The following is a 25,110-nucleotide window of genomic DNA, read 5'->3' on the forward strand; positions in this document are numbered from 1 at the left end:
AAAGGCCTGGGCCGCGATGTGCTTGAGTAAATAAAGACCCGGGCCTATATTAGAGGACTTGCGGTAAATGTGGTAACATACATGTGGTGGCCTTTTCCATGAGCCTGGGATGCTTCTCGTCAGCAGACCTGCAGCTTGTGGTGCAAAACCTGTTTTTCTGACATCGTATTGCCTCACGTGTTCTTGGCAACGGCAACTTTCAAACTCTGCCACGTGGATAATAGCTTCAGGTGCAAAACCATGTATTTTTGCACTGTAATTACACTGTAAGTGCGATGTCTTTTGTGAAGGCAGATGGTGGTTGCAAGTGATGCGCAATTCATGATGCTATCAGCTGCTGCAATTAATTCTTCATGATTTTGCCCAACAGTCTGTAAACTGTGATGGATGTTGATGACGGACAATTTTGGTGATGATCAAATAATTATAAAACAAACGATAAAGTCTTGATGAGTGTAATATATATATATATATATATATATATATATATATATATATATATATATATATATTTAATCACAGACAGAATTTATGGCAATAAATCATTGACAATAACACCCAAATTATAATTTATTTCTGTTGATCGGTTAATTAATAGGAACTGTATATACATTCAAACAAAAAGTTAAATTCACAAAGATTGTACCTTCAGGGTAAAAGCAGGGATTTATTCATCTCGTGCCTAACTTTAGCGGAATAAATTTAAAACTAATAAATTAACTTTTCCACAGATGTCAGTGTTTGAGCCGGCGACAGACTGGGTAAGGCCCATCCAGCTCGTTGCCGGGTAGCAGTTGTTAATGGTTTGCAGTACAGACCCAGCGATCAATGAAAAAGTCAATAATCTCTATCTATCCTTGAGCATAATGTCATAAATGAGCACAAAAAAAATCAGGCAGATTGGTCCAGTCATATCTGAGATCAGCCGTGGACAGACACACACCCCCACACATACACAACTGAACACATGATCTCCCCATAAGCTAACCTGGCAGAGGTTGATTGATTGTTTTTTTAGAAAGATAAGAGAGACATCACAAGCGGCCACAGCTCCACCCGTGTCCACACACTCCCTTGTGTTTGGATATGTGTGCGCATGGCTGTAGGTGTGTGTTGTATCTTGCTCTCCCGAGGGCCCAGATGGGGGATCCGCTGCTCTCCAGATGGGGGACGGAGCAGATCACCTCCACGCTGCCCAGAGACTTGTTGACTTTAATTACTAGTCGCCATGTCGATGTTGGCCTCCGTTTGGCGCTGTGCTCTATTAACCGTCCCACACCTCTTGGCCTCCTCGCAACCACTTCCTCTGCAGCTCTGCAGGCCACACACACACACACACACACACACACACACACACACACACACACACACACACACACACACACACACATTCTCCATCACGCCTTGTGCAGACTCTGCCAAGTGGAGGTTCAGCCGGGGCAGAGGGAGACTCAGAGTCATTACACCTCCTTTCTTTAAAGCTAGTGTGGCCACCTCTCTCTCACACACACACACACCTGGAAAAACTGTCCTTAAAATGGTCACGTACAGCACACACACACACACACACACACACACACACACACACACACACACACACACACACACACACACACACATCCCCTCAAGCTAAACTAATGATATCTCAGTAGCAGGTAGGCCGGCCCCGAGGCACGCTTTCATTCCAACCGGACCCTCTGAACTCGCCGGGCCCTCTCCCAAATTAATTTCGGCGCTGTTTTCCCCGATCGGCCCCGTTCCTTCAGACGCCTCCAAATCGATTGGCTGACCCCTCTCCACCTTCTGCACCGCTCCGCACTTCCTGTGCTGATATGAAAGAGCCAGCCCCCCCCCCCCCCCCCACCTGGCAAAACCACCACTCCAGCCTTGTGCTATTTGACTGGCCGGTTGGGAGGGCTCACGTTGGACCTGTAGGCCTGCGGTTCTTTTTGAAGTTGCTGCACAGAAGATGAATAGCCTCTCCTCCACCTTGCGGAGGAGATTGGGGGGGTGGTGGGGTACTTGATATTCTTGCTTCCTGCCCTCGTGCCCTTGCAAACTCTCCCTGATGTGTTTCGGGAGGGAATTGAGCCTCGCTGCCAATCGCAGGGCCAGACGATTTCCACAGTTTGTAATTTTTCCTGCCATCGACCACACACACACACACACCTACACACACACACTCGCTGGATTTGTGGGAGAAGACATCCACATTCATTAGGCTAATGCACGGCTGCGGGGGGAAAAACACGTTTTCCTGGTGTTTTTATGATTTATTGTGCAGCAGAAATGTGAAATTGTGTATATGGGGTATTAGTTATTTAAATGATTTAGAGGTTGGCACAGAGTACTTTTCCTCCTCGCCTCATGATTTACGGTTATTGCAAAAATGTGAAATTGAGTATATGAGTATAAGCATATTACCTTATGATAATATAAGTAATTGAAGAGATTTAAGAGTCTGGAGAGGCTGGGTGTTGCATACACAACCGGCGCCAGGGAAATGGAAATGGCAGCTTATCATGCTGAAATCACTCTCCAAGCAGAGGTGACACATCGGTAAATTTGGCTTTTGTGGCCAGTGGCTTCATATTGTTTGGCTGTTGATATATTTGATGGTATATCAGGGGGGATATGAAACAGCAGGAGTTATGAGTTGTAATATTATTCAAGTTAAGCGGATGTGAAATATGGTGATATCTAGTTGTTGTTACTGTATAATATTATTTGGGTGTTCTCGCACGCTGACAGGTAGCAGACAGATATTCCAAACCCCACGCCGCCTCCTTGGCCGTAAAGCATCCGCGGCCATTATATCTGGTTAATAACGTTTTCCTTATTATACTTTCCTATTAATCTAGGAGGAGCGGATAAGGGTGAGGGGTCAGCCTTAAATGGATTTGGTTTCCTTCGGCTGGGCTCTCCTGCTCCAGAATGACTCTGAGCTGTGCTTTCAATCAGCGCCGCCACCGCTCGCTGTGGTAATGACGGCCGGGGCTTCATTAAGAAGCTCGTTAAGTCCCCTCGTTAAGCCGCAGGGCCGTTAAGACTCTGATTGTTAATGGCTCTTCGTTAAGAAGAGTGAGGGGAACCGGGCTACCGTGGTGGTCCTGACCAGCCGGGTGTTTGGGCCAATTGGCCCCGGGAGCTCCACACGTAGGATGGAGGATGAGCGTCACAGGTTTAAAGAACTTTTCACTGAACTGACCCAAGAACACACTTTTTCATAAAGCAACAAAACCCGACATGTGCATCCGGCTGAGCTATTTAATAGAGAAACAAAGCCGGCCAACATGATTATGACGGTATAACATGACCTGAAAGCTTTAGCAGGTTACCATGGTGATGAAGTTATTGTGTGGGGGAGTTCTTTTCAGCCTCACTGGTACTTTCAGGAAGTCAAGCTCATGCCGTTTTGCACCGTTTCCTTGTCATTTTGAAATACAGTGGAATGGACACACGTACCAGTTGGCCTGAACGTTTGCATCGCTGCTTCTGCCAGCTGTGCATATTGTACCAGAGCGACCATGTGGAGGTCATTTCTTCACTTTACACGCTTGGCTACATATGGTGCTCCAGTCTGTCTTGGACAGGATCTAGATAGATAATGTATTTGAACGTACTGGACAGGTCTTAATTAAGTTCTTTCATATGGACTAAAAAAAAAAAAGTGAGGTTTCACTTTATTATTGTGCAGAACATATGGAATAGGCAGAGCAGGCAGCAACCTGAAGTGCCTTACACGTGCATTCTCTCTGCTGGCCATCAGGGGGCGACTCCTGATTGCAAAAATAAGTCTGATTGCATTGAACATGAGTTTATGGTCTCAATCTCTAGTTTCAAGTCTTCTTCAATCCAGCATGATGTTCCTTTTGGAAATGATGGTCCGTTTAGAGTCAAATAGCCCATAAAGGGGATGCTTTAGGGCGGGGCTACCTTGTGATTGACAGGTCGCTACCGATGCTAGTTAGCTACTAAGATGACTTTAACACTAAGCAGTAAAGTTGAACCTTGAATTATGGAGCTTCACACCAGAATCCAGATGGATCCAGATCCAGTAAGGTTGCCGCTCTGTTCCTCGGATCCACCCGTCGCTCCTCCACAGTCCAAATATGGTCACTTCCTTTCACTGTTAAAACATCTTATATACATAAATGCAAGTCCGACAGGAAGAAATGTCTAAAGTTTAACAGCTGAAGCTACATGATGTCTGGTGTGTGATAGCATGTACTTTTCATCATATGATATAAGACATGAAAGACCAAAAGGAATGAGTCATTGTCAATGTTATGAGTAATAACTGTGCTTTTCCTTCTGACACATGTGACACAAACAAACAAACCTAATGACAAAGAGCGTTAGAACTGGCGTGCAGTGCAAATGGGAAAAAAAAGTGCAAAAATAAACCGAGATGTCTATATTGAGAAACGTCATGTGAAGACACACGTCGACATGATTCCCTGTTCTTAGTCGTCACGCTGCAAAGAAATACGTTATGGAAACGTCAAGATGATTTTCAAAGCTCCTTTGCATCATAATTCAGTCTTCTCTGGTTGAGTGCATCAGAATGGTTAAATATAATGTTCTCAAAACAATATACACATCAGGGCTGTGCATGAAGATTGGCATAAAGGAGGCGTATTTAGTCACTCTTTTTGTTTGAATAAAAAAGCTATAAAAGGTGAGAAAGGGATTTGGTTTTGCAGGTTTGAGATGTTTCTGTGATTAGAGGTAACGTCAGAGCGTATAAAGGTGGTCACTTTACAGGGTGCATGCATATAAAGACTTCTGAACAGCACCGGGTCTATTTCTAAGTTCCCTAAGTGCTTTAATGCTCTCACACTACACCTCGACGTCGGCCCCGGAGTGCTTTCACAGTCTCCCATTTGCGACGCCTCTCGAAGGTGACGCGTTGTTTAACCTCTGACTTTGTGCCAAATGGTTGCCGCGATTTTTTCCAACTTTGCGACAGCCCCAACTTATGATTGCTTTCTTAGCGTATAAACAACCTTGTCAACATCCGTGCTCGTCGTTTACCCCCCGGGAAGCCGGCGTATCGGCGCCATTTTCCGCCCCCACCCTCCATGAAAAATGGTGATCCTCAAAGTAAATGAACATTTCGATTCACAGTATCCATTCTCGTTTCGTTTAGCAGATGTGCTTAGCTGTTGCCATGCAACAATGCTTCCCTGAGATAACCCCCCCCTTCTGCCTCATCCCCAGCCGGCTCTCTGCTCTTCTCTCTGTCTGAGAGTCACAATGTCACACTTCCCTGCGAGTGGCGGCTAATTTAGCTCTCTTTCTCCCCCCCCTTTTTTTTGGGGCACAGTTGCTATTCCATCCACGTAGGTGCAGGGGTAATGAGATTGAATCTTGATGTGCTCGGTGCATCCCGCTGGCGTGTCTCTCTCTCGCCGGGGACGGAGGACAGTGTGGAGCCTTCCCTGATATTACCTCTCCCCGCATGAGAGGACGCCGGTCGCTCCGCTGCGCCCGCCATCCCGCCAGGCGCTGATCCAATAAAAGCTCCACACAAGGCCGTGATCGATACGCCGTGACCTCCTCTCTCCCCCATGCAACCCCCTCCTTCCACTCTCACTCATACACACCTATTAGTTAGGGAGGAATTGATTGGCCTACTGTTCATTATTCCTTTGATTTGGTGCTTTCATTAAAATAGCCGGGGAGCCGCCGCCGCATGTGCGCGGACTAGTAAACTCCCGGCGTCCACAGCTGCCGGGAAGTGAATAGAGGCTTTAAGAGTCGGCGTCGTGGATATCATCGGAGATCAAGGAGATGGTTCATGACTGCTCATACTGCAGGAATAGAGAGATGAGACACGGCATAATGGGAGGAAAGTGAGAGAGGGGGAGAATGAAGGAGGGATTGTGCCTCTTTCTCCCTCCGTTTAAATTCATTTTATCCTGAAGGCTGCGGAGGATAATCTGCTTGTTTTGCCTTCGATGTCTGTCTCAAAACAAACTTAATTTTGAACGGGTGTTTACTCTTGTCTTTCTTTCCCACCCTCCGACCTTGTCCGTCCTTACCTCTCACCTCCATCCACTTTCTACCTCCCCCCACCTCCCCTTCCTCTCTCCCCCCCCAGCTCCACACCGACATGGACAGGAATGATGGACGCACTAAATACGTCCTGCGAGGCGAGGGGGCGGGCTCCGTCTTCGTGATAGACGAGAAGACGGGCAACATCCACGTCACCAAGCCGCTGGACCGCGAAGAGAAGGACGAGTACCGTCTCATCGCCACGGCGACCGACCGGCAGACAGACCGCGCCCTGGAGCCCTCGTCACAGTTCATAATCCGCGTGCAGGACATCAACGACAACCCGCCCATCTTCGACGAAGGCCCCTACAGCGCCATCGTGCCGGAGATGGCCAATATAGGTACTGGAAGAGTCATGCAAACTAAATAAATTGGCAATATTTAATCATATTCATACACACATTAGAATATATATATAAATGAACCACTTAATTGTTAAATAATTTAATTTCATTAAACTTTGATTATTGTTCAAACTAATCTGCATTATTAAATATTCATTCTTTTTTCTTTACAATGTAATTATGGCGTTTTATACCAATGCTACTTTCCTTTAATTACACCACTTTTCATGATAGTGGAGGTGTGACCAAGTTCCCGCCTCCTTCACCTTTCAGCCAGTTAGCATGCGCCCCCAGCCTCTTCAGGCTGATGTGCCCTGCGACTGCAGATACGTGAAATGTGTCGAAACCTTTTGAGTTTTGATGAGTTTCTCCGTGACACGTTTGACAGCTCGTGCTGCCTGCCCCATAAAACATCTCCCTAATATATTAGCATCACGCATCGAAGATTACTCGCCGTCTAATCAGAGGATGAGTGGCGCTCCAAGAGCCGGCATGCTGGAGCGTCCTTGGGAAAGTGGTGTGTGTGTGTGTGTGTGTGTGTGTGTGTGTGTGTGTGTGTGTGTGTGTGTGTGTGTGTGTGTGTGTGTGTGTGTGTGTGTGTGTGTGTCTGTGTGTCTGTGTGTGTGTGTGTGTCAGGTTAGATCCTGATGGGGAGCCTCTGCCACCAATGTTTGAATGAGTGTGTGTGAACGGGTGAATGCTGACATTTGATTGGTCGAATAAAAGCAACACATTATTTCAAAATCCAATGGAAGAATCCATCCATCCATTGGCTACAACAATACGTCATCCCTGCAGCACTGCACTATACATTTATGTAATAATTAATCAGTTTATGAATATATATTTCAGTACTTTTTACTCATTGATGTCGAACACAGTTCAAACTTTATAGTTTCAGATAGTTTTCTTATCGGGGTGACCTTGTACTCGCCATAAAAAAACTGAATTCTTGTACATAATGAGTTGTACCGACCAGAAACCTGTCCTCTAATATGATCATCTGGACAGAAACACAAATTTGTCCCGTTACACGAATAAATCGGATTGCATCGCCATCAACCATCCAGACAGCGGTGAGCAGTTTCATCGTTTCATCATAGAAAGATGATTATGTTTAATCTCCAGCACTGTTATATTCTAGTTTTCACAGGTAACCTTTGGGCGAAGCTGAACACGAGGAGACATAATTAAACTATTTTTCTGGGTTGCTCGTTTGGCCGACGGATCAAAAATGAATGCATCTCACCTTTCATGTCCTTTTTCTCTGTTGTTATTGAGTAATGAGATTTAAAAAAACCCAAACAAACGTAATGTTAATATCTGGGAGAGAAGTTCTCGGCAGCTTACTGGAGTCACATTCTGTGCTCAAACTGTGTTGTATTGGTTTGCTGTTTTAATCAGAAGGAAGTACAAACTGCTGTCGAGCCCCAGAATGATGGATGTCCTCCTTGACCGACGGCAGACAGCGTGCTTCATTATTTCTATCTCATTTCTCTTATTTCATCCAGAGTCTGCACGGCCCAAACAAACACACACACACACACACACAAAACTCCCCTCGCATCGAGAATGAAATATAATACAAACCATCAATTATCGCCCGACTAAAATTACACCAATAATTGAAAACGTTTTAAAAGCGTCTATTAGATGAACTGTAATATAAACACTTATTATGAAAAGCACTTGGACTGTGACACAAGCTAATATTTGAAACACAATGAGGGTGTGAAATAGCAATAGACGTCTTCCATTACGAGGTTGTGACAGCAGCAACCGAGCAGCCGCTTAGCAACCGAGCATTACTGGCCGTCCAATCGCGTTCCTCAGATTCAGCCTCCGTCCGAGTTAATCCCAGCGTGGTCGATGGACGGCGGGAAAAGCTGCGGCTCTAGAGTCGGTTCGATCCACGGAGAGTTCTCGGAATACAAAGTCGAGTGAGGTGGAGTTTATTTAACTAAAGATGGAGTCCGTGTCCTCCATCTAATACCAATACTACTATGCAGAACGATAACAGGACTCTCTGAATTTGGATTGTTCTCCAAACTTTTGCCGTAAAGCGCTCTACGTGTCACAAAATACATATAAAGTAGGAGAAATTAGATTAAAAGCTCCAAATTCTTCAATTTTCATGACGCGATTATCAAGACCGAAGAAATTCACAATGAAGATAAAATGATGCCTTAAATTGACAAACATCTTATATAGTTATAGTTATAGTTTAAGTTTAAACTTCCTCCGTTTTCTACTGTTGCCGTGGTGATGACCTCCTCTGGGTGACGTATTGCTGCTCTGATCGATCTATAATTGATCATCAAACCGAACTCACAAAACTCAGCTAATGAAGCAGATTAGCTTTAAACTACTATGATGAATACACAATTCAAAAACATCTTATTTAGTCATTAATATTTAAAAAAATTCTTGAAGGTTTCAGGGGTTTTAATGCTGCAGATTTACATGAATAGAAAGATATGATCATCCGTGTAACATCAAGTCCATTTCCACCGACGGCACTGTGGCTTCCTGTCGACGTGACCTTTGACACAAAAGGTGATTATTCATCTAAAAGGAAACGGTCTGACATTTCCACCGACTGAAGTTTCACCTCCATTTAATTTTGAATTCTCTACATTTTATTCAGCCGACCCGATATCGTATTCAAAACAAGCGACGTCGTACGCCTCCAGGAATCTCCACATTAGAGCACTTAATATCCTGAAATATAATGAAGTAAAAACCGTTTTAACCTGCTGAAGGTGTAATGAATGAACAAGTCGGTGACGTGGGATTCCTTAACAAGAGGCCTATTTAATGTTATTTACCTTTTGAAAAGTCAAACAACGGCTCAAATATTCACTAATGTGAAAAAAATAGTCCCCTTTAGGACTCCAGCTCAGGTCACAGGAGAAGCTGCCCTTTTCACATTGTATTGGACTCTATTGATGTAGTTTCTGCTTCTCCAAAGCGCCTGAAGGGCGTTTGAAGGCCGCGTGCTTGACCTCCCGTTAACAGCCTCATAAAAGTGTTTTGTAAAAGTGTTTGATATAAATACACGGCTTTAAAGCGACTTTCATTAAACATAAAGTGTAAATCTATCTGGAGAGCCGATGCAAATTGTACATGTATTTTAATGCGAGTGCTCAAATGCACTTTTTGTTGGGAGCGAGCTGCAGGTCAGCCGGCGCTTCTCAATTTTTATTACTCTTTTTGGCATGAAATTGCATCTCTGTGTTTCCGCTCGCTCCGACCAGACGGGGAAAAGATTTCACGGCTGGAAGTTGGCGGATGTTCACACGCGCGTCTCCAGAACGCCAAAAATCAAAATGCAAAATGGGAAGGCGATTCAATGCGATGCAGGCTCAGATTAACGGATGATTTTTAATAATTCTGTCTGTAATTCTATAGTATCGCCCCTTGTTTTTATCTCTGTGTGCGTGTAAAAGTACAACACTCACTTACTGAAGACAACATGTTTAATCATTTAAACATATAAAGAAGAGCTGGTATTGTGCTGCATAAGAAGAAACGGAATCTGCATATTAGGGATGCTGTGTGTTCATATTCCACTCAATAGTGTAAACGCTCTTCCAGGAAAGAGCGGTTTCCTCTCGGCTCAATAAGGCTTTTTTTTTTTTAAATGGGTCGAGGAGTTTACGTGAAAAACTGACTCCCCCTGAGAATAATCTGATCCGCCCGCCGATCACGTATTCATACAGTTCCGACCTCTACGCATCGGCTCGAACCAGGAATTAGGCGAACATGCCGGCGGTTTCAGGAAAATGAAGCCGTCCGTTTTGCTGTGAAATGCTTTTACTGCAGCAGAATCGGTGGAAACTTCAAAAAAAAAGGGAGAAGATCCGTCGTGGTTGAAAAGGAAAAGTGGGTTTCTGGGACAAACACCTTTTAAAATCCATCAAAAGTTGGTTCTGAACCAGAAAATCCACAGTGAGAGTACAGTTTCCTGCTTAAGGAACGTCCTGCTTCCTGTTGATGTACAGTCGGCATTGTGTGTGTGTCAGTTCACGTTAACCCCCCCCTAAAAAAAAACATAAATTCATGAGACCAGAGCGGAGTCATTATTCAAAAGCAGAGAAGCCACGCGTGAGATTAAGGCGTCGCTGCATTCAAGTACGAGAAATTACCTCCCGTTTATTCCCAATTTAATAAGAAATTATAGGGGATTATAAAATGATCTGCCCCTTTGGAAGAATTAATTTTCATTTCATTTTCCACTTTGAACGGCTGCGACAGAGTGCATGTCGCAGCCACAGTGACCTGATAATAATGTTGCCGTGACTGAGGAGCGATGGTGTGCAGTGTGACAGTGGTGGTGGGAGTGAAATAGGAGGTGGGGGAGGGAGGGGGAGGGGGGGGGGATGTCGGAGCAACAATAACCATCTGAGATTGTAATTCCGAGTATGGCTGCAGAGCTCCTGTAGGAAACAGTTTGCATGTACAGAAAGTGCTCTAATCTCCATTTAAATTCCACTCTGCCATCCAAAATGGGTTCTACTTCGAGGAGCACTCTTTGCCTTTTTTTTTTTTTTAAAGCAGGGAGGATTGCTTTCAGGAAGCAAAAAAAAAAAACCTTTTGAATTCTGCTGGAAGGGACGGTATTATTTGGAAATAATTCACCCTCTAACTCCCTCCCCACGAGGTCGTCATCGGGCTCCTCGTGGGTCGTCTCCGAACATCAAGGAGCTCCTTCCTGCTCCGGATTGTTCAACTCTGATTAGAGTGATGACTCTGCCAGCAGAGCAGCCTGCTGGAGAGAGAGAGAGAGGAGAGGGCGAGCACTATTTAGTAATCCCATCAGCTGCTTTATGAGTGTCTGCTGCTCGCAGCCGCTCCGTCTTCAGATTGAGTTGTTCAGTCAATCACGGATTCAATATTTACTTGACGATTCAATATTTACCGAGGGCGCTTTGGAGCGCGCGTGACTGAGGAGATAGAGCTGCTGCGAGGATCATATCAAAGGCTCGTTACACGGGATATTTAAGGGGGGAGGAGAGGGGGGAGGAGAGGGAGGAGGGGGGAGTCAGACTCTGGTCTGGAACTGAGCCACTTCTCCTGCTTGAAAGTGTTTTGTGTTTCACTTGACTGGGTACAAACATCTTGCCATATGTGCATCTTTATTCAAGACTTATTATTGTACATATACACTATACATACATATATATATATATATATCGGGAATATATATATATATATATATAAATATATATATATTCCCGAGAGGACAGATGTCTTATGGTAAGAACATGCGTTCCAGATGGATGGGTGGCGGTTGTGAGTGTTTGATCCTCGTGGAGTGTGACTTCTTTTGCAGCGTGGCGAGGCCGGCTGCATACCAATCGGCTTGCTTCCAGCCTTGCACTTGTTGCGTCAACCTGCAGAGTCAAAACTGTTTGATTCCGAAGTCAGATTAGTTTTTTTTTATCGCTGTCAAAAGAAACATTTCTGTCTACTTATCATCTCAGCCTTGCATTTATCTACAATACCAATAGTGTGTGTGGGGGGGGGGGGGGGGAGAATAAAGGAACCTAATGGGATTCAATAGCAGATACTTTGTAGTCTGTGTCAGGCTGCTGTGGTGAAGAAGTGCTTTGAAATAAAAACAGAATGTGCAGATAGTGCTGTTATAGTTTTTTTTTTTTTTTGGGGGGGGGGTGTTGTATGTAGCAGACAAGAAAATGTGTGAAATTGAGAAAGGAATCAAAACTGAGCACGGATTAACAATAATGGTCAAACAACAGTAAAAAAAAAAGACTCACTTTCTCTCGCTCCGTCTGGTTCGACATCCAAATAAGTACTTATACTTTCTAATTACTAAAGGAGAAATCAAGGTTGACTGCTAACATTAGGCTAGTTTAGCTGCACTCCCGTCGGCTTCACCTGCTAATAGACAGCTTTAGATGATTGATGGGTAAATTGGCCGACTGCAGATCTCAGACCAGTAATCATCATAACCAACGGGAACTCTGGGTAACCGTACTTAAATGTCTCATCAATAAAAGCCGTCTGCAGATGGTTTTAAACATTACAATCATTACAATACACACACACACACACACACACACACACACACACACACACACTTCCCCATAGTGACGGCTTTCATCAGGAATAAAGTAGCAGCTGCTCCCTCCTAGATCTGGCTTGGCACTGAGTTCAACTGGGAGAAGCATTATAACATAAACATACACTATGTTATATGAAGCTGTATCGAGTATATTTCCATTTTTTTTGCCAACAATGTAAAAAAAAAAAAAAAAAATGTCCCTGCCAAGCTGAAACTCCACGAGGCGTAGAGAGAAGATTTAAGGGAGACGGAGGCCGTGGAGGAGACAGACGGTCCGATTGAGAGAGGGAGCTAAAGGGAATTGGAGACGGAGATGAAGAGAAATGAAGTGAGACAGGGGGAATCGAGGGAGGGAGGGTGGGTGGCAGGGAGGGGGGGGGGGGGGGAGGGTGTGTGTGTGTGTGAGGGGGAGGGGGGGGGGGAGTATTTGTCACACTGCCGTCGGAAAGAGATTGAAAAAGAAGGAGTGAGGGAAGGAGGTTGACTTGATATAAAGTGCTGCTGTATTCTCATTCTTTTGACTCTCCCTCCTTTTCTCCCCCCTCCCCTTCCTCCCCTGTTGCCCTCTCTTTTCTTCTTTCCAAATCCTCCCTCCTTCCCTGTCTCTCCTCCCCCGCAGGCACGTCTATAATCCAGGTGACGGCGACAGATGCCGATGACCCGACTTACGGGAACAGCGCCAAGCTCGTGTACACGCTGGTGCAGGGCCAACAGTACTTCTCTGTGGATCCCCAGACCGGTGAGTGAGTGTGTGTGTGTGTGTGTGTGTGTGTGTGTGTTGTTATCATCACACACGTCGGGGCGTGGGGAGGTTTATGTGAAAGATGTGCAGATGCCATAAAGTAAATACACACACACACGCTGCAGCAAAGCAAATATCCTCAAGATGTTGGAATACAAACACAAATACAGTCTGAGCAAACGAGTGAATTCAGACCCGAGAAAAAAAAACGCAGCATGTGGTACGCACGCACGTACGGGCACGCGCATGCAGGTGTGTGTGTAAGCATCCCAGGAAGGGTGGAACCGCATGCAGGAACATAGAAATGGCATCCTCATCTTTTTTTTTCCTGCAGTCTTTCACTAGGTTTTACACACACAATCACACACACACACACACACACACACACACACACACACACACACACACACGCACACACACAAACTAACACGTTTCCCCTTTGTGAATCCCTCGTCTTCTTGTCACACTTAGTCATCCATCTTTCCCACTTCCCTTTTCCCTCGACCTCAAACACCCTCCTCTCAAAAGCACACACACACACACACACACTGGCAGCATGTATTCATGCTGCCAGTGTGTGTGTGTGTGTGTGTGTGTTATTATTTCCGGATGAGGCAAAAACAGAAGGCCGTGTGTTCAAAGGGAGACGTTATGAAGGTGCGTGAACACACAGGACGGATTACGGCGAGCTCAAAGACCGTCTGCTGCACGCGTTCTCACGTCGCCTGTTCGTCCCGCGTGTCACCCAAGGGCGAACACTTGTTGTTCCTTTTTTTTCTTTTTTTTGGGGAGTTCAGGGTGCTTTATTTCACTTCATTATGATTGCTGTTTTTCCGGTTATTTTTTTTTAGCATCGTACCTCGGAGGGAAATCTCACAAATGATTGACAGCACCAATATCTACACTGTTGTTTCGTTTTCAGACACAATCCTCTGTTTATTCCTTTTCGTTTGTTTGGCGCTTTAAAACACAAGACATTTGCTCATTATTCCCGTTGATGCCGCCGAAGTTTTTTTTTTTTTTACTTTTTTAAACGCTTTTTCCTGTTGAACGTTGCCTTTTAGCAACTTTAGTAGTTAGCTTTTTGAAATGCTAATTGGGGGAATAGAAACATAATTCCACCCGGTGTGTGTGTGTGTGTGTGTGTCCTCTTCTCTCTCTCTGCTCTCCATCTCCCTTTTTCAATCCCGTCGCCGCCCGAGATCTCATTCAAAACGTCCACCTCTGTTTGCTCACACATTTCGCCGCGTTTCGCATCATGAATTCCGTTTTTTTCCCCGCTTCGCTCGTTAGCATTCAAAACAGCCGGCGACGTCGAACGGGATTCACCTTGAGCTGCCAATTTTTTTTTTTGGCGGCCGTCGGGCCCCGGCGGCAGCCGGCGACATCCAATCACATGTGGCGGAGGGAGGTCATTACCCGGAGGAGGTGATCGATGTCGAGCGCCTGGGAGTGATGCGTCTGGGCGCGCTCGTAAAAAGGGCGGGAGATTCAGAGGGAGATTTCACGCTCCGGCGTCCGGTGATTTATCTTTTCCCTCGTATGAGCTTCTTCACATATCTGCGTTTCCGTGCTTTAACGGCACATTAAGTAACATATCGTCGCTGTCAAACGGAAACTGGATGTGTCCAAAAAAGGTGTCACGTTGTCATGGAAACACAGTCGTACGATGTTTTTTTTTTCAGAAGTAAAAAACTTCATAAGAGAGCATTTTTAATGACCAAAACACTGCAACTCAATGACTTTATCACCACAGATTATTTAATCGAGGGAACTGATGGTTTGATGGCACACGTTGTTAATTACATGAGAAAAAGTCCTGTTTTTCACAAGGAGGACAAGCAAATACAGTAATAGAAATAGGCAAAGGTTATGAAGAGGTACTAGTTGTGAATAATTGATTAACTAACGGCTGCTAAATGAATTATTATTGCCTCATAAATCAGTAATTAAAGCTTGACGGACACCGGATTACTCAAATATTAATATTTCAGAGTTTAAACTTTTGGGTTGAACTTCTGTGTGACCTGATCTGTCTCTGTATCCATTTAATCACCGAACAAACCTCCGATTCATCGTTTTATACCAGTTACCCTTTAGAGGAGAGCCCCCCCCCCCCCATAATATAACAACTTATTCATTCATTCATAACTAAAGTGGCTTATTGGAAAGCAAGAAGACCCCCAACTTTTTTTTATTAATGGCTTAAGAACACATGTAAATGCGGTCCTTAATGAAAGGCCGCGACTCTCTCTGTTCATAATCAGCGTTTAGATCTGCTGTTATGAATGTTAATGAGTCGTTAATAAAAGGTCACGCTGTCTGTTGAGATTCCCGCTCCGCCGTTTCTCACCGGGTATCCGGTTAACGTCGGCAGTTAATCCGGCCGCCTCGGAGAGAAAAGGTCAGAGGTCGCCGTCGTCCATCAAAGTCTGCGGTTGCAGTTAGTGAGTCTTTAAACCTGCGTCCGACTCCGCCCCCCACGCATAATTAGGAGGGAAAGTGGGGGAAGGGGCGAGGACCATCCCCCCGTTAGCATGAAAACATGGTGGAACTGGCACGCTAAAGTTAGCTAGCTAGCTAGCTCGTTGCTAATAAATCAGCTGGAGAAAAAAAGAAAGTACAAATCACAGACTTGCTAAAAGGTCGACACTATCTCATGTGGTTTTTAAGATAAATGGCATTTTGAGCCATTTTCAACCATGAAATGCAGATTAATTTTTTTTAAATTTGGAAATAAAGTACAGTACATTTGGATCACTCAGTTCCCAACGTATAAATCATGTGTGCGGTGACTCTGGTCCATACTTTCAACACGACAGGAAAATGATTGTCGAAGTCTAGATTTGTAAAAGTTGTAATGAACCGGTCCGCGAGCCGGACTGAGAGACAAAAACCTCATTTAAATGAATTAGTAATTATTGCAAATGACATGTTACTGATTCACAAAGTAATAATAAAGCATTAAGCATTAATAAGGTCATTAGTTCCAGCCTGTAATGACCTTGTGATGCCACTGTGGAAGCATACAGGACGGTCTGAGTGGAGAAGTGGATCAGATCCTAATGTGACCCAGCACAGGCCGAGCAAGCGTATGTTGGAAGGTTCAGTGCCTGATAATCATTCAGTCATAAATATTCATGAAAAAAAAACCTTTTAGTCCCACGCAGATATATAATGGTCATTTGTTCCGCCTGACTCCACTAAAAACCCTATTTTAGCCCCGTTCTTTAAATGCTGCATGGGCCACCCTGATGCTAATGTGTGTGTGTGTGTGTGTGTGTGTGTTCTAGGCATCCTGCGTACGGCTGTGCCCGACATGGACAGGGAGACCCAGGACCAGTACCTGGTGTTGCTTCAGGCCAAGGACATGGGGGGCCACCTGGGCGGACTCTCCGGGACCACCACCGTCACGGTCCGGCTCTCCGACGTCAACGACAACCCGCCACGCTTCACTCAGAGTGAGTCACCGAGCATGTTACCCCCCCACCTGATCACCTGATCACCTGATCACCTGATCGCTCCGCTTCATTAGGAGAAGTGAGCACCAAGAAATCACCTTTAACGACTTTGTATTCACTTGGTTATATGGAAAACAGCACCGGCATAAACATGCAGGTGTTTGTGTTGCTGCAGAGAGCAGGGAGACCTCTCTCAGACCTCTTTGACCTGCAGGTCCTGGTCCGGGCAGAGGAGGTTCCTGCAGGGCTGCAAAGTACCTCATCAAACATTCAGTCCTGGATTCCACTCCGTAGATCCGTTATTATTCTCCACTGGTGCTTTCACATTATAGGAAATATTCCAGCTCTATTAAGGCCAGGCTACAAACTGTGATAGCATCTTAAGTTAATCTCAGTGTTTGTGATTTATTCAGTGCAAGTGGAGGAACCGGAGAACCAGAGTTCTTCACCCTTTAATGTCATCCCTGCTCATCTAAGTGAGATAATTGCTGACCTTCATCTAGTTAAAGTGAAAAGAGTTGACGCCACATTGCTCTCGTACAATTACATTACATTTTTTTTTCGAGGGGCTGATGGGAAAGAAAACTTACTTTTCCATTAAAGTATTACTGAAATTGAGATAATAAGAGATATATGGCTCCTTTGTCTAATAATCATCGTAAGGGGCTGAGCGATTTGAGGCAAATATGTCATTTGTGATGTTTCGGAGCAACAATACGATTCAATTAAAGTTCTTAATTGTTTTCAATAAATTAAACTCGAGGCTCTTTAACCCCAGACCCATTTTTTCCTAAAAGGAAAATTCATTTTTATGAAGGATTTCATTAATTTGACAACAGAAAATACATGAAATCAAAAATATATGAAGCAGCCCCATTTATTAAGCAGCTCATTACTATTTTATCTTGTCGTGATAAAAACATGTTGTGTCATAATTATATTTCATAACTTGTTTTACATAAATGAGTGCAATGAATGTGGTCCAAACGGTATAAATGTAACATGGACGTGTTATTAGAATTGTAGCAACATAAAAAAATAATCAACCGAAGACAACGTGATAATTCTCAGACTTATGAAGAGTCTTTTTTTCTGTTATTTTAAGTGAATTTATTGACATTTATTGGCAACGGACATCAGAGATAACGAGTCTAAGCTCTCCGTCGTCACTTTTTGACTGAGTTATGACTCCGACTGTGGCACTAATGGTTTTAAAGTACCTTAATGGCCTTTAACTGCTGACTGTGTGGATGAACGAGCCAAATCAGCAGCCAATAACCGCCTTTCGGTTGGATGTCGGGGATGAGGTGGGCGATATTTTCGAAGAAGAAAAAAAGTCGCAAATTTGCGATTTTAGAAAGTGGCAAGTAGCGGTGGTTTTTACTTGTTGTCATAGCAACGGAAAACATCCGGTCTTAGTAGGAACAAGCAATTTGTTTATATCAGCAAGTGTAAGCAACCGCTAGCATCTTAGCCCAACCGCCCCACAATCATCAGCTAGCTAGCTAGCATAAATGCCGGTTGTTATCATCCTAATAAACTCGCAAATTTGCTACTTTATGAACTCACAAATTTGCCTAATTTAACGTTAGTGTTCTTGGGGTTAAGGCACCGTCAATTATGTAAATTACAGTTTGAACCTCACAGTTTGAAACTTGCACGCTAATAAAATCTACCGTCTACATTTAGGGCATTGCAATAAAGAAAAAAAACACGTAATTGAAGTAGCATGTAAAGAAATGACAGTAAGGATATCATCGCTGGATAGGGGGATGACGTGACGTTTTGGGATTTAATGCCAAAATGTAGAACTAATGGGGTCCTGGATCAGGAGGTTTGCCGGTCCAGTTGGACCCCCATCAAAGCTGGTGTTCTTGGACCGGGCTGCTCCGACTATTGGAGGGCTTCTTGGAGGAAAACAAGACTCTGATCCGTCTTGTGGCTCCAACGTCTGCTCTGAAAGCTCACAGTGGGTTTGTTTCCGTGTGTGTGTGTGTGTGTGTGTGTGTGTGTGTGCATCCCCTGATCCCCCTCACACAATCACGCTCCCTTGTGCTCTCGTGAACGCCATCAAAGCGAGCCACCCCGCCGCTCGACTCAATTACACACCCAGGCTTTTAAAAGACAGACACCCTCAAATCCGGGAGCCCCGGCGTCTTCCCAAGGTCACCGCTGCTTATTCCTCGTGGCATTTACCAGAGAAAGAGGATTACACCGGAGTGTATGAACCAGGTATCAGCTGTATATTACAGCTTCAACAAGGGGGAGCAGAAGAAAAACCCTCGGCTCCTTTTCACAGCGCTCCCCATCCAAAAACATGATTCCAGGAACAAAGTGGGTTTTGTTATGCGAGCGGGTTTTTTTTAACGCTGTCAGGGGACTTTCTTTATGCCCGGAGGAGGCGGCATAGCGAGGTAAAGTAGGCTGCCGTACAGATTGTAGTTGTTGTTTGGTTAAATGATGATATTTCCCGACGCCTCGTTGGCAAACACAACACTCTCGCCACACTTTCCTTTGGGTCTCATTATCAAATGGCACACGGCGAGCTCCAAAAACGTGTTTGGACAGCAACACCGCTTCTGTTTTTGAATGTTTTATAGCTCGGCAGCTTTAAACTTTTAAACATTTTTAACACTAATCCCTATCAAATGGACTTCTTTAAAAGGTAGCGCCACTTAGTGCTCATTTCAAGGTGACAAAGTAATCATTTCTAGCATCTTGCTGGAAATTATCCAAGGATTATTTGAAGCCTTTTATCCCAGAAATACCACCGTGTTTTCCTACTGTATTTGCATCGATGCGTCTGTTTTTGACACGTCAGGTTGAACGTTTTAAAGCCGCTCGTTAACGAGGCAGACAAATGTAGAAACTGCGCTAAAGGGGAGTCGCTATTACCGTCTCCTTCCACATCAAGTCCTCGCCTGATTAAGCCCTTAATTACGGCGGCGCTGCGTGGAATACACGCTCGGCTAATTGTCTGAGAGAAAACAAGGGTGTCGGGGCTTCAAATCGCATCTCAAACCATCATCTTCCTGTTAACGGAGCTCGGGGACAGGCGTAGTAGATGACTGCTCACTCCTCTGGTAATCCATAGGGAAATTAGGGAGATGGGACTCCCACGGCAGCATATAGCTTTGTAGTCGGAGGCCACGGTGGTGGTGTTGTTGTTGTGGAATTTCATACGCTCAATTTCCATGTAGTCATTTATTCAGGCATGATTTTTCCATGTTTACCGTTTCTGAATAATTTATGGCGGCGTGTACGTTACACAGCTGAAGCCTCTTCGGAGTAAATTGAAACAGAAGACGAGCATAAATGTATCTAAAAACAACACTTAATGTCATAAAAAGAGCAACTTTTTAAAATTCTAAGCAAAGTAGGAGGAACTCCACCACCCAGCATCCCCATACGTCCCTCCTCCTCCTCCTCCTCCTCCTTCTTTTCCTCACCTCTTACATAAAGCCCATATCGTCTCGTACTTTCAGCGTTGTTCTACGTTGACGGGAGAGGAAACGATCGGCAAGACAGCTCAAACAAAAACACAAAGAAAAAAGATGGGAAGGCATGCTTTTCACATCTAAAAACATTAAAAATAAACATGGCCCAGTTCTTCCCCCGTTGCATGAGAACATTCCCAATATTGAAACGTATCAGAAAAATATGATTATTATGAACACAAGCACCCAAACGTGTGTTTATTAGTATTCCTCCATTTTTAGGACAGTTGATTGGCTAATAATGAATACATATCGATGAAATACATAATATAATATATGCGTCATCGTTTGAAATAAACAGCACATCTTCATCCCCTCTCGTCTCCGAGGCTTTGTTCATTCCCATGTTGGGTTTGTGAATAACCAACTCTTGACTTTTTTTAAGATATCCTTTCTTTCCTGACCTCGAAAAAAGAAAAAAAGCAATTTGGGAGAAACAGTCGCCGTGCAGCATCCATTTATTTCCCTTTCACGAGGAGCTTTCATCCGCGTCACGCAGTGTTCTCCGGTGGACGGGCCGGTCTGGTCGGTGGAGGAGTCCCGGAAAAAGTATTTTGGATGCAATCTGAACAAGCTACTGTCCTCATCGCCATGACAACTGAACAAAACGAACACCATGTAACGCTGTTGAAGGCTCCTGGAAAATAAAAGCACCCTTAGCTGGGATGGCTTTCTGTAAAACCACTATTTCTTGTTTTTTAAGAAAGAATCTTTGGAATCTTTCAATCAAATACAATTTTGGAAACATATTGTATTTTTCTCTGTGAGTTATGAACAAACCTGAAGTGCTTCTCGGTTGTTTCTCATCATCCTCATTCAGGAGAGGGAGCTGTGTCTGATGCTCCTTTTGATTGATTCACCTGCTGCATTTATTGCATATAAAACAACATTTCATGCATAATTCTGAACTATTAAGCAGAGAAATGCCCCCAAAAAATAAAATGTTGTAGAGTAGAAGAAGAGAATAATGAAAAATCAACACTGCTTTCATGTATTGAATACATGTGAAACGACCTTGGCTTTAATCTGAATCCTTTTTTTAAATGTAAAACTAATTAAAACCACATTCTTTGTGTGTGAAATGTCGGAGTAGTGAAATGTCACTCTTGGCGCGCTCCTCCTCGGTGAAATGTCAACATTAGATGAGTGATCCGGCCCGATCGCTGGGATCTGTGCACCTCCTCTCTTTATGTCGCTCAAATGAACCCGTACGCTGTCAAAGGGCCGAAACATCCGTCGGCCGCCCGCTGACAGTCGGAGCAGCACTTTGTTAGAGTTTAACTACAGAAACTCCCAGACTCATAACTTTCTGCCTGCGAGAAACCGTTTGAATAGCTGCAACTCTGCTTTGTGACAAGTCCGCTGCAGACGGAGGTGCAGGTACCCCCCCACCTCCCTCACTCCCCCCCCCCCGTTTTTATGTGGTTCCCAAACAACCTTGGCTCTGCCAACGGTGCCACATAAAAACGTTGAGGGAGCCATCACTCTCCCGGCGGTTTGATGGATGGGAAGATAGATGGGCTGACAGATGACTACATAGGCAGCGCCGATAAGATCAGTGTCATTTTTATACACCTGGGAGATGGGACAGAGAGGAGGGGGGAGTAGCTCCAAGTGGGGGCTTCATCGTAAATATGACTAATTCATTTCCCTTGAGAGAGAGAGGGAGAGGGAGGGAGGGAGGGAGGGAGGGAGGAAGTTCACCGGTGTGTTTTTCCTGAAAGAGAAAAATAAAAGTTGTCAGAAAAGTGAGACGGGGGGGAGTGAAGAGAGGGAGCGGGGTGAGGGAAAACGGAGGAGACAAATGTGCAAGAGAGGGAGCGGGGGAGTCAATGAAATGGAGGAAGTCAGGAGGGATAATCAGGGTATTATGTCCTTTAGTGTGAATGAGATGCAAAAGAAAGAGCGAGAGAGGAGCGCCGACAACAAAGAGGGAAGCGTGGGCGAGCGAAGAGAGTCCTCAGATCAGCACAATGACTTAACCTTGTGTGATTTCTGGGGCTTGCTGCGCACAAGCAACAATTTTTATATATATATATATATATATATATATATATATATATATATATATATTTACGTGCACTCATTTGGGTCACAAGCACTCAGATCAGTCAGAGTTGTGGAGGAGACAGACTTTGTCATCTCCTGTCAGGCCCATAGAGAGAGACACACACACACACACACATACACATATATTCTCCAACACACACACATTCCCGACTCCCACTCTCTCAGTGTGCGTTCCCGCTCCACACGCCCGGTACCCTCGTGTCCCTTATCGCGCTCCTTCCCATCTGTTCCTGTTTTAAAAACACCCTCAGTGCACAATCATTTTTAGTCAGCGTGGCAGAAAGTGTCGGCGACGGGAGAGATTCCCATTCGTCAACGCGTCCACTCTCACATACCCCACCATTAACTAGCGGGGCTATTGTTAATGAACATCTCTGGTATCTCCCGTTGCTGCCGTTCGTATCGGCCAATCCCTAGTCTCTTCAAATACTTGTTCTCCAATTATGAATAATGGGCATAAATGCTTGACATAATGATAATAGAAGGCGAGGGATGTACTGTACGTTGCTGTCTGTATTCGACAACACGGAGAATGGAACTGGGATAAAACCGCCTTCATAGACGAACCACTGGCATGGTTTTGTGTTGCGTCCTGTTTAGCAGTCGCATCACATTCAATAACGTCTAATGCATATCGAAAATAACTTGTGTCCTCCTCGATGGGGTCGATAATGAATTTAGCTAAATAGCATGACTAATGTGCGTTTATGGACTAGTAATGTGGCTCGTCGGAGTGAAAGGGGGGGGGACGGCGGCGTGGGCCGTTCCGGCCCCGGCTCGGCCCGCCCACGTCCCCGGCGTCCCGTCCAATGATCGCCACCCACGCCGCCGACGTCTCTGCCATTGTTTGGGCTGGCACGGAGAGAGACGTTGAAGCCGGCGCTCTTTAGAATGCATGAAAGCGAGTCCTGGGGGCAAGTTCACCAATGCGTGAAGGAGGGAGGGAGGGATGGAGGGATGGAGATGACGGGGGAAAAGAGAGGAGAGGAGCAAAGCTAATGGCTTTGTGGACGACGGCGATAATCAGGCTCGCTGAAAATCACCTCATCTCGAGCTGTGGGCATCCTGGGAAATGGAAGGAAGCCGTTTTTTCTTTGCTTGCGTTTCCATGACGCAGGCAGATACGTCTGCTTCTGTTTCTGCATGCACGTACATGTGCGCTTGAAAGGGAATAAAAGTTTCGGGCTGCCGGGTGGAGTGTGTGCAAATCATTACGGCACGTTTGTGTTTAAAGACGTCCTTGGAGACGTCTTCGTCATGCGCTCTCACAAATGCAACAAAACTCTAGTGTACATGCAGCCGATGAAGGGCGGGAGACCGCGCTGAGGCATGAAAAGCCTGGTATCACGCCGCACAATTAGGCCCGCCGCTGCAGAGCCTTCGCCCTGGAGTCAATGGTGGCAGGGCTCCGCTTGGATGGGATCCCTCAGGGATTTCCACTCTGCGTGGGTACGACGGCGGCCACCGCCCACGAGCTGCATCGTATCGTCCACGAGCGAAGAACTCGCCGGGTCGGGTCGGCTTTCTTCCATCCCTCCTGTACTTGCAAACAAACAAATGAGGCTTTGCACATTCGAGCCGCATCGAATCGGCGGGCTTTTCTTCCACGTTCCCGTGCCGAGCAGATTCACAACACAAGCTTTCCAAACAGACCTACATGCAGGCAATCCAGCTTTACCCAAAACCCCAAAAGGGTCTTAAATTCTCCACACCCCGAGAATCTTCCATTCTTACAACCTGACCTGCTACGGAAGTCAAAACTTAATTTAGAGGACATCCCTGTCCATGTCCCTCTCCCTCTTCTGGTGCTGGTAAATTAGATGAATCCATCACACTTTTCTATGGCGGGGTCCCTTTTCTCACAGTGAACACCCAGGAAGCAGAAAGAGGACTGTCTTGACAATTTTTTTTCTTCTTCCTCCTTCACTTTTTCATCTGACCTGGCAGCGTGCCCCCTCACGCAGAATAATAGGAGTTAAAGCCATTCTCTTTCTGCCGAGCCATCAGTGAGCCATGGAGAGCCGGGGAAGAGGAAGCGATTTCCATGTTAATGGGAACCTTCCCAGCAGCGACTAAACCTTTTCTCTGCCTCCCTTCCTTCCATCACTCCCCCCTCCTCCCTCCCTTTCCCTCGCCGGCGTCGTGCATATCTGCCGTTACCTGCCGTCGTCTCAATCCTTCTGCTGTTATCTTGCAACGTTACCTTTCACCTCTCAGCCTCCTGTTTACTCTTCCCTCCCTTCCTTCCCGCGGTGCTCTCTCTCTCCTCCTCTCTGTCTAGCTTGATGAATGGATTCGCTGGACTGTGAGCGCCACATCCTCGACGGGGTGCGGCGGGCCATCGCCAGCCGCCTCGCATTTCCTTTCCCTCTCTCGAATGGCGTTTCAGAACTCATCCCAATCAGAAAGGATTCTTGGAAGGAAGTTGGACGAAGGGGAGGGAGGGGGGGGGGGGAGAAAAAAAACACTCTTAAAATCCGCCACCGAGGAACTACGCTGATGTTCACTCGACTGAGCGCGTACAATCCCCACCTAACTCTGTGAGGATCCCTGAGCAGCTGACTGAACAAGCTCCCTGAGGTCTTTACTGCCCCCCCCAACACACACACACACACACACATACACACTGCCCTAGCTGCACTCTCGACCTATTCTCCCTCAAAACAGGGCTGGAAATGGGCCAGCACGTCATCCCCCCCTGAGATATGCTGAGTGACTCCATCCACTACACGCCGAGGAGACTACAACTACCACACTGCAAAATGAATCTCTCCTCCGCCGTGCACTCTCATCCCTTATACATGAAGGCTGGCAACTGAGTGGAGCCCCCCCCCAAAAAAAAGTTTAC

General features: G+C 45.4%; 1 protein-coding gene across 1 annotated transcript in view; it reads left to right on the forward strand.

The window, feature by feature from the left end:
- Positions 1-25,110, forward strand: part of cdh24b (cadherin 24, type 2b) — a gene marked incomplete at its 3' end in the record, with an annotated part of 80,271 nt that overhangs the window by 13,316 nt on the left and 41,845 nt on the right. The window contains exons 2-4 of the mRNA XM_084006927.1: positions 6,107-6,401; positions 13,112-13,231; positions 16,528-16,695. Of these exons, the coding sequence (XP_083863053.1) occupies positions 6,107-6,401; positions 13,112-13,231; positions 16,528-16,695 (583 nt within the window). The remainder of the gene's footprint in view (positions 1-6,106; positions 6,402-13,111; positions 13,232-16,527; positions 16,696-25,110) is intronic.

Source organism: Eutrigla gurnardus (assembly GCF_963514095.1).
Source record: "Eutrigla gurnardus genome assembly, chromosome: 4".
NCBI classification, from domain to species: domain Eukaryota; kingdom Metazoa; phylum Chordata; class Actinopteri; order Perciformes; family Triglidae; genus Eutrigla; species Eutrigla gurnardus.